This window comes from Parasteatoda tepidariorum, chromosome 8 (assembly GCF_982258835.1).
Source record: "Parasteatoda tepidariorum strain Cologne lab strain chromosome 8, Ptep-v5.0, whole genome shotgun sequence".
Classification (NCBI taxonomy): Eukaryota; Metazoa; Arthropoda; class Arachnida; order Araneae; family Theridiidae; genus Parasteatoda; species Parasteatoda tepidariorum.
In genome coordinates this window covers 11,562,565-11,578,709 of record NC_141762.1, presented here as the reverse complement: position 1 = coordinate 11,578,709, position 16,145 = coordinate 11,562,565, and the positions used below count along the sequence as shown (strand labels likewise).

The 16,145-nt window shown below is 30.3% G+C and overlaps 1 protein-coding gene across 1 annotated transcript in view; it reads left to right on the top strand.

The window, feature by feature from the left end:
- LOC107436885 (uncharacterized) overlaps positions 1 to 16,145 on the top strand; it is a 76,049-nt gene that overhangs the window by 48,110 nt on the left and 11,794 nt on the right. Inside the window, exons 26-34 of the mRNA XM_087149835.1 lie at positions 310 to 444; positions 2,299 to 2,383; positions 4,453 to 4,541; positions 6,739 to 6,801; positions 7,579 to 7,671; positions 8,702 to 8,761; positions 10,450 to 10,547; positions 14,332 to 14,395; positions 14,603 to 14,766. Of these exons, the coding sequence (XP_087005961.1) occupies positions 310 to 444; positions 2,299 to 2,383; positions 4,453 to 4,541; positions 6,739 to 6,801; positions 7,579 to 7,671; positions 8,702 to 8,761; positions 10,450 to 10,547; positions 14,332 to 14,395; positions 14,603 to 14,766 (851 nt within the window). The remainder of the gene's footprint in view (positions 1 to 309; positions 445 to 2,298; positions 2,384 to 4,452; positions 4,542 to 6,738; positions 6,802 to 7,578; positions 7,672 to 8,701; positions 8,762 to 10,449; positions 10,548 to 14,331; positions 14,396 to 14,602; positions 14,767 to 16,145) is intronic.

The window sequence follows — 16,145 nt, the reverse complement described above, 5'->3', positions numbered from 1 at the left end:
GCTGTTGACTAAAAGAAATTTGGAAAAAAAAAACTTATCTGGAAATGTGATAGTGTAACTTATGTATTCATTGTGCAGAATTATTCATTATGTTAGTCAGACTCTAGATAAAATATGTTAGATGAAAATATATGAAGGGTTTGAGGCAACATTAACATTAATGAGCATCATCTGGAAACATTAATGAGCAATTCAATAATAATTGATCACCTTTGAAAAACTTATATTTAAAAACTTGTATAAAATTCTCTTTATGCATGGTATACCACCTGATACTTTGCTATTTTTTTTTCTCATTCATATTTTTAGGACCTATTTTATTATAATGCTGCTGCTGAAAATACAAGAAAAAAGGTTGAAAATTACGACTTTCCTTACCTGAAATGCAAGACTGCACAGGAAACATTTGACGCTCTTTTAAAATCTTTTTCTAGCTTTTTAGTGGTATGAAGTATTTATTCTTTTTATTTCATAGCAATTTCCCTAGTTTTAATGTTTCCTCCGTAAAATCCATCTAGTTTTAACAAATGTGCCTTACAGTTAACTAAAATGCGTCTTACAGTTAACCAAAATTTTAATACCGCATACATCACTGCGAACTGTTTTTGAACTTTGAATTTTTTTTTCAACAGTAGCTTTAACCCCTTGGGGACGGGTGATTCAGAAAAGCATTCGTACAAAATCAGAATCAGGATGTAATTAAATAAAAAACGGTAACTTAAATGTAGTCGCTACTAATTTGACAGACTTACTTTGCTTTTATCTTAATTATTGTTAGTTTAATCATACATATAATCAATGTTAATTCAAAGTATAACTAAATAGTTTTATTTTGAACAAAGTAACGGTGAATTAAATAAATCAAACAATTATAACTCCGCCCACAAACAAACTGTGCTAAATAATTAATTTGATTACCAGCTTTATCTTTTTACCCTGGTTGATACGGTTTCATACTGTCACGTATTTGTGACAGTCGGCGCGAAAGGGTTAATATTCAATTTAAAAAATTTTGTAAAATGATTTTAATCACTAATACTTAGAAATAAAAAAATAAGATTTTGTAATGCTAACGAAAATGTGATAAAATGTGATAATTGTGCGGTTAAAATTAATGATAATTGTGATAAAATTGATAATATTTATGGTTTGTTGGCAAATAAATATTAGTGATGGCTAATTTTTATAAAAAATAAGAAAAATGAAATATTGGAAGATAAAGGGCAAAATAGGAAGAAATGGAGCTGTAAAGTAAAGAAGGTTATGGTCTTTCATGGAAGGTAGAGAAGAGGAGTTAGTATAATATTAAATGTAATAATCATTCAGATAAGTTCTGCTAAGAAAGTCGCTTGGAAATAGTATGTAAAAGTTGTTGACAGCTATTCTAATGTAATCCTCTCAATTTCGACACGAAGACATAATATAATGCTTAGGTTGTTTTCCCTTATTAAACTTTCAATGTGGTTTATTTACTTCACTATCTGAAGATTATGAAACTTTTGAACTCAGCAATAAACTAAGCTTTAAAACTTAATTTTCGCGTCATTTTAAACTCTTTTCCTTCATATTTTCTGTATAATTAAAACAAATTGCATTCGTCGAGCACTCCAATCCCCAACTTCGGAGTTTGACCTAAGTAGAAATTGGGGTGATGGCATTTCCACTTTACTTAATGTTAAAATTTCATCAATAACAGCAGAAGAATTAATAAGAATCTTTAATGAGATACTTATAAAAACTGTATGCCAAAATAAGTAACTTATTATATTAAAATTATTCAATAATAACGTTGCATGTCTTTTCTTGTTGTTGTTGTTTCTAATGTCAGTACAACCAAGTGAATTTAAGGGCAGAGAGTGCATTTTTCGCTTTTCAGTTTCGCCATTTATGGCTAAGCATGTGACTTCATCCACACACACGTCACGGCCCATTTAAAGAGCGGACACATTCATACAGTCACAGATTCTAATTTTGGCTTGAAAGTAGAGAATGATCAATCTCTAATTCAGTGCCTGCGGAGCTATTGATTTGTAATTGGAACACGGAGAACTTTGTGACTCAACACATTTAACGTGAACCACTCACCATTTACTACACGGATACTCTTTGGCCGGTGGGAATGGAACTCACGACATCTCGGACAGGGGCCCAACGCCCTACCAAGCTTTGCCTTTTCTTATACCATTGACATTTAATAAGTGTCTATTTTTGTTTATATTTTCTTTCGTGTTGTAGTTGACAGTTATATGAATCCATAATGTATAAATAATTCATATGCATGTTTTTTTAATATTTTAGTATCCAATACATCTCGAGACTTGTACAGAAAACTCATCTCACTGGAACACCATGGTACTTTCAATACTCTATAAAGCTCAAGGTCGTGAGTATTCCCCCCTGATTTTATTAACATTAGAAATGACACTTTGCCTATTAATACGGGTCTATTATACGCGTCTATTATTTAGAAGCCCATTAATAGGCGGACCTGCATTAAAATAAATTTATGACGTACAATATTTATCGAAACAGTTTGTCTGTGAATTTCTTTTTTTATTAAAAAAAAGTATTAATTAACAGAACTATCAACAGAGATTTTCTTCTGGTGTTGACATACTTTGTATCAAAAGTCTAATTCTTTTCATCCCAAGGTTGATATTCATTTTCTATTTAATACTTTCTTCACGACGCTTCTAGGAATTTTCATTGATCTATTTTTGTTATATTAGCGAATATGGTTATTGATTACAATTGCTTTATTGTTTTTTAAAGTAAAATAAACATGTTTTAAAGGAATTTCCGTCTTGTTTCAGTTTTAGCGCTGCAGGGGGAACTCTAAGCATAGAGGGTGGGACTAGGGCACGTTATTGCCGTGATGACAGTGTTAAGTTAGTACAGTAGAGTCCCGATTATCCGAGTTAATGTGGACCAAGACTAACTCGGATAACTGAAAAACTCGGTTATAACGAGGAGTATAAAAAAAGAAAGAAAAAGAGTTGGTATAAATGTAATATATTTAAGAAATATAAAATTTATACGAGTATATCACATACAATTCCTTATTAAAAAGGTTTCTTGAAAAAACTTGAAAAGTATACTTTGCGAGACTATAGAGTTTTTACTTAAAAAAAGTCCTTAATCGTTTTTTGTTTTACATAACTTTGGTGCTTTTCTGCAGCGATGTTTCGCCATTTTTTAGGGATAACAGGAAGGCTGGTGTCGCCTCTTTTTGTTGTTCTATGTATTCAGAAGCATTTTCGACAGCTTTAAGTTCATCTGTGTGAGAGATTTTAATATGTTGATTTTCATCGTCACTGTCTTCATCATCTTCCCTAGGTTCATTTTCATTATTGACGATATTAACGATCATTTCATGGGATCAAGTTGTTAGATTTTGTTTTCCCGAGTGTTTGGAAGATAAAATTCCAATTTATTTTTCGGCGGTATTTTTAAAAATAAAAAATAAACTAGAGCAAAAAAAAAAATCCTTAAAATATTTGATAGCTCGGTTAAAGCGGAAACAGGGATAACCGGGGCTCGGATTATCGGGATTCTACTGTATATAGTTGATCGTTAATCAGCCCAATTTTTATTTTGTAAGTATGAGAAAAAAAATATTTTCATGAAAAAGAGTGGACATTTAAACGTGCGCATTTAATTCATTAGGTTAATAATTGAGCTGAAAATACTACAGTGGTAAACAAAACTAAACTGGGTTCCTGAGGCCACTAGCCGCCCTTGAACTATTCACGTGTTACCCAATATTTTAGTCTGATGAGGTGTTGGAAAAGCAAATGGAGTAATTGGAGCGGAGAAAAAAAAGAGTTATGAGCTTGTTGAAAGAGGAATTTGATTATGAGTTTATTATTATGTTATGATTATGCAATTATATACGTATGGTGATAAAATTATAAGGTAATAACAATATAAAATTAAAATTCTACTTTAAGGCTAAGTACTTTATTTACCCCACACTAGAGCTTCACATTGGGCTATTGGTGACCGTTTGGGAAACATCCCTGAAAAGAATTCCATTCCGACTATTACAATGACTCTCACTACAACGTTAGAAATCGGTAGTAATAATGACGCAAGCGGCCTCAAACACCCAGTTTACAGACCAGGAACACAAACATAAACGGACTTGCTTCATTCTAGATTGAAAGTAAGACGGAAAAAAAACTGAATGTAAAACTGTTACACATATAGCACGTTTTAGTAAAATTATTCGAAAACTGGTTTGGATGTGAGTGGTGTTGGAATTGAGTGGACGTTAAAAAAAAGACACCTATGATTCATGCTGTATTTCAGAAAAATACACTATTAAAATGCTGAATATAATATTTTCCCCTTATTTTGACCTAAATTAATACAAAACAATAAAAAAGTATGGAAAATATGTTGAACATAAATCGTGCGACAAAGAGTTGAAAACCTTATTTGAATTTTCAGAATTCGATAATGATGTATACAGTGATTTTGGAAGAATATTAGCTACGACAACACAAGTGGAAAGTGCCGATATACCTTCGTCAATACAGGTAAATGCATTTTGTACTGATGTACATAATGTTTATAGCTATGACTAATAATCAATTGTTAAATTATTGCTCACTTATCATGATCATCAGTAGTACGAGAGATTAGGTTATGCAAGGGCTTCTCTTTGAGGAGATTTCCATGCATTCGTCTGGGAGGCAATGGGAATAATTAATTCTGAAACTTGCTAATTTAATCACGAATTATTACACTGGGGTACAATTTTTTTGTTGCATGAGATTTTTAAAAGATCTTAGATACTTTCGTATCCCTGATTTCAAATTTTGCTACGGCTAATTTCCAGAGGAATAAGGGAATATCTTTAGGAATACAGCTGCATAGGAACCTATGCCAGGAAAAGTCCTGATATGCTTCTAGGGTTGCTTTCTTATTACTATGTTTCTGAACAGGTCATAATACGAAACACCAAGACGACATTTCCGGGAAAGGGTTTCTGAGCAATTCCAATTTTGATGAGAATGTCCCCTAACTGCCCTAGAAGTTTGTCGTAACATTTACGTTATCCCTTATTATATAGGACGCTTTTAAACTAGTACATTTCGACAAAAAAATTGACTAAAAATGTCATTAAAAAAACTGTAGTTTTAGAAGCAAAACTAATTTCAGTTTTGAAATCTTCCTACCCGTATTAGGCAAGATCAAGTATTTGTATAAATTCAACAAATTATTTGTACACCAGTGTCATTCCTTGCAAACACAAGTATTATGGTTTTACTACCAGTTTTTTTTATGAAACATACAGGATTATTTCTTGTATAACCAGTTTAAATCTTGCAAAACTACTTAATAACTTGTATAACTAATCTATAAACATTGTACACCTGTAACATCTATCTAACATCTATAACAAATCTATTAACATTAATCATTTTACTTATTTTAAACATATAAGACAAATCACTCCGTATAATTTTGAGCCTTGACAACTAAATTGCAGAAGTTTTTAAACTATTCTAATATATGTCAGCAGATTGGGATTAAATAGCAGAAAATTACGTGCAATTAAGCAAACGCCCATCACAATTCACAAATATAAAGGGAGAAATTTAATCGAAACTCGAAATGTCATTTTAAAATTCACTATTCATCCGTAAAACAGCGTCTCTACATTAGCAACAATAAATTTGTCTCAGTTTAAGCATTCAAATTATTACAAATATTTATAATATTGATAAATAATTTTGAAAATTCACAGTTGTGTTAAACTTTTTTTAAAAGTCTGCCAACAATCAAAATATTGTACTTACAATTTTATTTTTTAGAAATGCATTGCTGGACAAAATTAAGAGATGGAAGACATTTTTCCAAATATCTCAAAAAATACTGAATATAAATAAATGAAATTTGGTATGGATATGGCTCATTCCATGATAATAAAGTATGCAAAACAAAAATGAAAGTGCCATTCACTGACAAGACCTATTGCCAATAAATACAATGTAGTCTGAACTTAAGGATAAGAGATGACAATAAAAGTGAGGCTTGTACAGTGTGTGTGGCCTCTAGTATGGTGTATTGTCACCCCTGACAGACAGACAGCATCCACAACGAGTATGCATGCTGTTAATAAGGGAGTTAAGGAGGATTTGTAGAAGACCCTCCCAATCTTCCACCAGAGTAATTTTTAACTCCAGAATGGCTCTGGGGGGAGGTTGGCGCTTCGCAATAGCTCTCCCAAGAGCATCCCAAGCATTTTCAATAGGATTCAGGTCAGGGGATTTGGCAGGCCAATCCATTTGTTGAATATCCTCGCTTTCCAGATACTCATCAACCATGAGAGCCCTATGTGGTCGTGCATTGTCGTCCATAAAAATGAGCTCAGGGCCAACAGCGCCCTGAAAAGAAACACATAGGACACTAGGACTTCCTTCCTGTGCCTCTGGACATTCATGGAAACATTGTCAAACACATGGAACGGTGTGCGGGTATCTTGCATGTGCAAATGAATGTGCGAAAATGCTTTCCATCTCTTAATTTTGTCCACCAGTGTAGAAAAAAGGTGGTTTAAAGAAAAAAAAAATCTTGATTAATTCAAATATCTTTAATCGTAATTTTTGTCGTACAGAATGTATATTCACGCTACCTGTCATATCATACATATCATATACGTAGTGATAATATCAATGTAATAAATATTTCCCTATATAATTTAGTCATCATGTAATTTTTCTTCTTCAGAAAGTGGCTCGTCAAATTGAAAAGGATTTGGGTGCAGAGAAATTTAAGGCCATGAGCTTACAAGTATGTGTTTTTAAAAATATTCTAAAGAAAAAAATGCGTGCAATCGTTACTTGCCAACTTTCACGTTCTTTTATGAAAATTATTTCAAACTGTAATGAAATGTCAATTTTATTAATATTGTAAGCGAGCTGGGTATTTTTATATCCTGCTTGCCATATATTTATAACAAGGATATTTTAAACTATCCATATTTATGTACTTTTGAATTAAGTAAATTTTGGGATAGTAATATAATAGAAATATCAAAAGTAATTTTGTTATATTAGATAAATGAATTTCATTAAAAAATAACAATTTTGGTAAAACTTGGTGGTGTAATGCCAGTCTTTTTTTTTTGTTTTTACTTCAAAGAAGAGCTCTTTTTTTTTAAAAAAAAATATTGAGCAATAAATAAATTTTATTACTCAATGTAACGATTATTTGGCTAATGCCAAGCGCACGACCTGCGAGGGGAGGCAACTTACAGCTACCTAGGGAGTGCCACCCATTTTATATTACCTGTAAATAGTTGCCCAACCGGGGAAATTAATCAGAGCACTATTAGTCTCCTATCCTGTACCCCAAGATGTATTGATTTGTCATGGAAACTTGGAGGACTTTCTGACCCTGACATATTTAGCGTGCCCCACTAGATCATATAAATACACATTTATATAAAGTTGAAACCTTAAAGGGAGAAAAATAGTGATAGAAAATATAACAACTTTAAAATAATTTTATGCGATTAATGTTTTTTGGGTGTAAAATTTTGTTTGATATTTAATAAATCTTATTCAGGATGCAGAAAAATGGCTGAACACCTCGAATACATTGGCAAGCGAACTGTACCGTCAATTTATTCAAAGACATGGTCACAGATGCTTAAAAGAAGTAAGTTTTTGTTTTTAATTTAACATAGAACTTCAACTCCTACGAAATATTATACCTACAAAGAAAGATACGAATTAGGAAGTTATGAAAAGTTTTCAAGAGTTTCTCGCACTTATTGATGATGGCAGTAATAGTTATGAATTTTGTTTCCAAAAAATTACCCTTTTAGTTCCTGACTTAAAGAAATCAATAATTATTATATTGTAGTTTTTAATTACGTTATGTGATAGGTTCTTGGTTTATTATTCTACATATGTTAATTTAGTTTCAAATTTTAACCCTCGTAGTTATGAATTTAATGTGTTTCAGTTGATTTAAGAAGATTTATGTAAGCGTAAGAAAAATACATTAATTTTTGACGCTAACCTTGATATTAAGAAATCGTCAAAAATGAGAGAGGCCTCCTATCGTACACTATTACTTACAGAAGAAAACCACGTGTCCCTAAACTTTTGTGACACCATGTATAAAAACAGTTTGTTTTTATCTTCTCGTTTCCGCACAGCTTTAAGCTCAATTTATTTTAGATCTTCGTTGCCAATGAGAGAAAAGAAATTTTATTAATTTTGTGACAACATTCGTATTAGTGTTTCACAAAATAAAGATATTAACTACACTTTAAAATACATTCGTTACTATAAAATTTATGAAGCTTTAAACAACTGCCAGAATTTAATTTTTTAAAATATTATTTAACTGAACCTAATATATTATTTAACTGAACAAATATATTATTTAACTTAAAAATAAAATGCAAAATTTTTTTACACCAAACCTTAATAACAAACTTAATAACATTACCTTCATAATTCATTGAACCTAACGATCACCAATTTTGAGGGACAAATTTTTTTTCGAAACTCAATGAAAAAAATTAATTAATTAAAGAAATTAAGCTGATCGCTATAATTATTAAAGAATTATTTTAACAATAACAACATATGTTATAACCTTAAGATAATGTTGATTAATGTTAAGATAATGTTGTTTATGTCATTTTTAGGATATTTATCTTATATTGATCTTTCAGTTTGACATCTATACAATTCCATGGGGTCAAGACCAAAAACTCTTCATAAAAATTCTCCAAGTAAGCTAAAAATATAACTTATTTGTTTTCGCAAATAAATCAATATAAATTTTACCGACAATGTTTTTTTTTCGTTTTTTGACAAAGCATGAAATATGAGAGTTACCATAAGCATTATCTCGGCCTTAAAGACAATGTATGAGCAATGTATTAGGCATTGTATACATTGTGTATACAATGCCTATCGTTTTTTGTCAAACGAAGAATTACTAGAATGAAATAGGAGAATCACCGCTATACTTTATTCAGGCATTAAAGACAATGTATGAGCAGTATATTAAACATTGTATACAAATTGTATACAATGCTTTTTTGTCCAATGAAGAATCACTAGAATGAAATATGATATTTACCTTATATTTTATAGAAACATTTTATACCATGTATACATATACCATATACCATGTACTATATTACATGTTATATATATAGTGTGTACAATATTACATGTTATATATATATATATATATATATATATATATATATATATATATATATATATATATATATATATATATATATATATATATATATAGGCAAAACGATTTGACAGCTATTATTATTTACTATACCTATGCATTGTATACAAGGACAACTGCTCTCTGGACAAAGTATTAAAGTATGATAGCATGGTTTCGGCGTATCTGAATTATGAGGAAAGAAACAAGACATTCTTTTTCTTTTTTTCTTTCTCTTTTTTAACTTTTCTATTTTTTTTTTTAGTAATTTGTTGGTAGACGAGTAATGAAAAACAAAATTTTCTTTAATTTTTCAATTCATTCAAAAAATTTCACTCAATTTTTTTATGAAACACAAAAACTTTCTTTAAGAAATCTCATTAATTTACTAAAGTATCCCGTTCCCTGTTTGCAGTGCCTAACAACTTTCACTTTTCACTTGAGATTGTTTCCCTCGCTCATTCGATGCTAATTTTTTTTTAATTCTAAATTTGTATGCTGGTACATTTTTTTAAAATAAAGTTCTAAATATTTTCGACGAATGCTGAAATATTTAATTTATAAACATTTCATTATTATTATACACATAACGATTTAATAAATATACAATTAACGTAATAATTAGAAATTACTCGTATATTTACATAAATAATTAGATATTACTCATATAATTACATAAATAATTAGAAATTACTCGTGTATTCGGAACAAATAGTCCATAGAATTCCTCATGTATACAAGTGTTAATTTCAGTGCTTAGGAGGAGCTTAGCAATAAAAACCTAACGAAAAACGTAAGTAAATGAAATACAGTTGTGAATGTTGACGTTTAGGAACTTGACAATTTTAATTCATTCATTCTATTATGGACTCAAAAATTGCAAAAAAATTAAAGAAAAAGGGAAGATATAAAAAAACATGATAACAAAAAAAATCTAGGTTTAATCACTGAGCAGCATATTTTTTACGGATCACACATTTCACATATCGCACGACGTCTGTTCAATGTAAAATATCTAACTATATCAAATTTTGCCATTGAATTTTTGACATATCACAACTTTGTCATAAATCTAAATGAGAAGTAGTAAACGTGTTTATCATTTTCTGTTAACAAATAATTTCTTCGCTGCAGTTTCAACTAAAATGAGTACTTTTATCCCTTTCACATAATATCTCAGAAACATTTTTCTGTGCTATACTTAATATTTTATTTATTTTTCATTTTCAGACTTTGTCCAGCTTTGCTAAGGAAGAAATAAAAAATTCTGTTGATGACTATTCGAAAATATTCTCTGAGCTTCGTGTTCCCTTAAATATTTTAAACAGGTAGGGCAATGTTTTAAATTTAAATATTATAACCTAGTTGTAATCTGCCTATCAATGATTTTCTTTCACTATCAAGTGACTATCGACCTTGTCACTGCCACGTACTATTTTTTTTTAAATTTTAGAATTTTTTGAGGAAAAAAAAAACGGGCAAATCTGACAAGGACATTAGACATTTATTATTCGGTTGAAATTTTCAGCATATTCAAAACTGTTACACGCATGTTTTTTTTCATTTGTTAAGCAAAAATATTATTAAATTTTGAGAGTCGAAACTAAAAATCCTTTAAAAGTTTGAGAAGAAATCAAAGATCTTAAAGTTTAGGGTTTTACTATATAGCAGTTGAATAATTGTAAATCAATGTGTTTTTTTTTCTTTAAATTTCAAGATCATCTTTAGTTTTGATTCCCCAAAACATTGAAAAAATATATTCGCAAAAATTAAAAACTCGTGTCAAAATTTTTCATGTGGAACATATCCTGAAAATTTGAATAAATTCAAAAATATCAGGTATCTAAACTTCCCCGATTCTAAAAATCTCACTAAAATTCTAAATATTTACTTAAGAGTTTGTAATATAGAATATCTATCTCTAAAAACTTTACTTTAATTAATTATCAAGAAGTTGAAATATGGGATTTACAAAACAAAATGAATTTTCGTTTGAATGAAATTTAATTATAGTGCTAAAATTATCCTTGACATAAATTAATTACTATCATAAAATTTAATATATATATATATACAGTGGTGGCCAAAAGTGGGGACACTTTTTGAAAGTTTCATGTTTTTCAACTTTGTGCGCTTGTAGAATATATTAATTTTCACATACAAACGTTTATATATCAAATTGAAGATAATTTAATGTAAAATTTAATAATAAATACAGTATTACAATATCTGTATTACAAAAAAGGTTATGCAATTAATAGTAAGATCTACCTTAGATTTGCATTTTTTTAAAGTGATACTTACACAATCAATACTTAGTAGGATAACCCTTAATTTTTAAGACAGCTTCATAGCGTCTTTTCATCGAATGAACGAGTGTTTGGAGTTCATCTTTCGTAATCACATTGTGCCAAGAATCAATCAGAATTCGGCCCACACCGTCTGCAGATATACATGCCCAAATCATGACATTTGTGGGATTTTTTGTAGTTGCTTCAATGCAATCAGGATGAAGCGCTTCACCTACTCTACGTCTCACGTATTTTCTACCATCACTTCCAAAGAGCGATATTTTACTCTCATCACTCCAGATTACTTGCTTCCATTGATTTTCTGACCATTTAATGTGTCCTTTTGCCCACTTAACTCGTTTTTTGCGTTGCTTTTGATTTAAATATGGTTTTTTTCTTGGAATTCTAGCTTCTTGTCCAAATTCTGATAACCTTCTTCTTATTGTTCGTGAACTTACTGCAATACCAGCTGCATTCATTTCACATCTAATGGCCTCTGATGACATTTTTCTATCTTGAAGGCATAGCCATTTAATTTTTCTATCGGCAGTAGCACTTGTGCATTTTTTCCGGCCTGATTTGGCATCCTGAATGCCAAAACATCCATCGAAACTGTCCTGAAACCAAAATTGATACCTTCCATCAGGGATCTCTTCCCCAACAACGAACCATTTATTTTTCAGCAGGATACAGCTCCATGCCACACACAAAAGTATGCAAAGCATGGTTTCAAAATATAGGTATAGATATATTACCATGGTCAAGAAACAGTCCTGATCTCAATCCAATTGAAAATTTGTGGCGACGTTTGAAAATTCTTGTACGAAAAAAACGTCCATCCAATAAAAGACAACTAAGTGAAGCTATAATTGATTCTTGGCACCATGTGATTACGAAAGATGAACTCCAAACACTCATCCACTCGACTAAAAGATGCCGTGAAGCTGTCTTAAAAATTAAGGGTTATCCTACTAAGTATTGATTGTGTAAGTATCACTTTAGAAAAATGCAAATCTAAGATAGATCTTACTATTAATTGCATAACTTTTTTTGTAATACAGATATTGTAATATTGTATTTATTATTAAATTCTACATTAAATTACCTACAATTTGATATATAAACGTTTGTATTTAAGTGAAAATTAATATATTCTACAAGCACACAAAGTTGAAAAACATGAAACTTTCAAAAAGTGTCCACACTTTTGGCCACCACTGTATATCTTCTTACTTAATTGCTATTTTACAACCATTGCACATATTGTGTAGAATTGAATGAACTCCGGATTGGCTTAATAACTTTTGATCTAGTGATTGGATTCTCACTCATTAATATTTAAATTTAATAGTTCAAAGGCCTAACTTAAGAATTTTTTTGTGCATATGATATTTATAATATTTGACTCATAAAACGCTGTAGTTTTATAAATATCGTTATACAGCTGACCCAATTTTAAATTTACGACAACCAATGTTCCTGTAGCCTTGTAATTTTGAACTTAATCCAGAGGACAAGAGAACTCCCCTGGAAGAGCTTCGTGGAGGATTTTTTGATGGAACAAACTTGCATTAGTCTTATATCCATACGGTTAATCTGAGGACAAGGGGACTCTAACCAATGATCCGTCTACCACCTGCGATACTTCACGTCAGCACCTTGGTCGGTGCGAGCTGGGTGCAGAATTAGCTAATATGTTTTTTTTTTTTTTTCGTTTTGTGTTTTTGTGAGAATTATTGCAAATTGCATTCGCGTTAGCAGACACTTAACAGTGAAGTATGTTTTCCCTTTTGTGTTTTTGTGAGAATTATAGCAGATTGCATTCGCGTTAACAGACAACTAACAGTGATGTATGTTTTTTCGTTTTGTGTTTTTGTGAGAATCGTTGCAAATCGCCTTCGCGTAAACAGACACTTAACAGTGAAGTAGGTTTTTTTCTTTCGTGTTTTTATAAGAATTATTGCAAGTTGCATTTGCGTTAGCTGACATTTTCTTGTAAACACAGGAGAAGAAATCCATCTTAAAAATAAAAGAAAAGTTGTTATGGTAAAATACGAGAGTCTTGCAATAATTCACAAAAATTAGCACGGAAGCATTAGTTAGACGCAAGACTCTCTGTTCTAGGTTATAATCATGTTTTGGTCTTTACTAGGCAATGTAAATAAATAAAACATTTTGTGACCTTTTTTTTTCTCTAAATAACAAACTGAACTTATGCTTTTTCATTATCGTTAACTGAAAGGGGAAATATATTATAACTCTTTTTAAAAATCTTATCAACAAAATTTGGACAAATATTTATTTTCACCACATAAAAATATTTTGCTTAATTAATGCAGGGTTTCCACGTCCTATTTTATAGAGTGGTAGACAACTAAAATCTCAAACTACCTTCTTAAATGTTTCACCACATGAGAACTGGGAGAAACTTTCACTCCATATACATTTGTAAATCATTATAACACATAGTGGTATAAAAATAACTTTAAATCGAATTTCTAAAACAAACAATAGTACGTCAAAACAATAACTAACGCTACCACTAGAAAACATTCTCCCGAAAATCATATGATGCTAACAGTCCTGGTCATCTGTTTTGGTCAGAATTATTTTTTGTTAAATGCTATAATCATTCTATGTTGGGTCTTTTTTTTCCTACTGAAATATCAGTCTCAGCTTATATTTTGTCATATCGTAAAATAGGCCGAAGAACAAGAAGTTAACATCCTTCGTAATTTCGGTATTCAAAATTAGTTTGTGATATATTTTTAAACAAGAGTTTACACATCTGAAAAATTATGAAAATCATTTTCTATTCCAGGTTGTGTTTGAGATTTATTATTCCGAATTGTCGAAAAGGTGTGCAGGCAAGAGAAGCCAGCAAAGTATGTTCTTTTTTTCCTTCAAATTCCTCTCTATTTTATTTGAAAGTTTTTGTTTAAAAACATAGTACCCACCTTGCTCCATCAAAAAAACAGATACACTTTTTGTATTTTCCTTTTATATTTAATGTAATTTTCAATAGGCTGCCTAGCCTGCTTGGTGGCAGTAAATTTTTGATTGTTAGTAAAGTTACAATCTTTTTATTGCAGTCCGTAATAATCAAAAGCATCGATAACTGGAGGAAAGGTTATCAGTATTTGGGAAAACTAATGGTATCTGAAGGTCGTATTCCTGACAAAGATCTCCTATTCTTTATGACGATGGACGAAATCAGAGAACTTTTAAAAACAAGATACCCCAAAATAATCGCGAGGTACTATATATTATGCTATCTTTTTAAATTACACATGAGCTGTTTACCACACTTTATCACATATATATATATATATATATATATATATATATATATATATACAGCAGGATCTCGATTATACGAATTATATGGAACTGGTCCAACAATGCGTAATCAAAATGTTAGGATTATGGAAGCATTATTGACTTTTTTAGTTGTTGTTAAGCATATATAGACATATGCATTTATTACTAAGTATATGTAAAGCTTTTAAACACTTGTCAAGTTGAGAGACAAGCAAAGTATGTAACCTTAAAGCAATAAAAACAATCATCAGGGCTTTTGGCAGTATTCTAACCCGCTGTCTCCACGTATAGATCGTTTAGTGGAATGATGAGACTGTTAGGCTAGCTCACTCATATTAATTAACTCTAAAAACATGTTCTTTTTAATAATAACGGTATATAACACTATAAATTCAACTTAAATGTAACCATAACATTATATATATATTGCATTGTATAGTATTGCCAATGTATATAGCATTAAAAAGTCAATTTTTGTTTAATCATAGAGGTATATAGCACTATAATTGCATATTCAGTATAACCAGGATGCCAGCTGCTCCGCTTTCTGAAGAGGTTTTAATAAATTGGTTGCGAATAAACTAGTGAAACTTGCAGAATAATGATAACTAAGCCCACTCTTTTAAAGAGTAACCACGACTAAATAAAGATGCATGTCATATGATACTTTGAATTTCGTGATATCTAGTGGTGAAAAAATTATATAAAATGAAAAATACTAAACTAAAGATAACTTAAATTCCGTTGTTACTAGAAAATATTTTTTTACAAATCGGAGCAAGTTTACATCTCTGTATAATAATAGCGATATATAGCATTGTAAATAAAATTTTAATAATCCTATAGCGGTACTAGAAATTTCATTTTAATATAACAATTAGATAAATATATTTTTTGCCAAATAACGGAAGATTATTTGAGTTTAAATTCCAGTTTTCGTATTGGACGGAAGTTGCGTAAATTGTACCTAATTGCATCGTTTAAATTTTACCGATTACAAATCGTTCCCATTTTTAATTGCACTGCAGTTTGGACGATCCGAATTAAGACATTAAGACTTTCCAATTGGGCCAAAATAAAAATAGTTCGATCAGTTACAATTAGTAAATTAGTGTTTACACATAATTATATCAGTAGGAATCTTTTCTATTGACGATAAATTTTATTCATCGAACCTGTTTTCATGATGCCAAGACATGAGACATTTTCGCACCAATAAAATGAACTGACTAAAATTAATATCGTTTGCAAAAAATCATGTACGTTCGATAACGTTTAACGTAAATGAAATTAACGTCTAAGAACGACCCACCT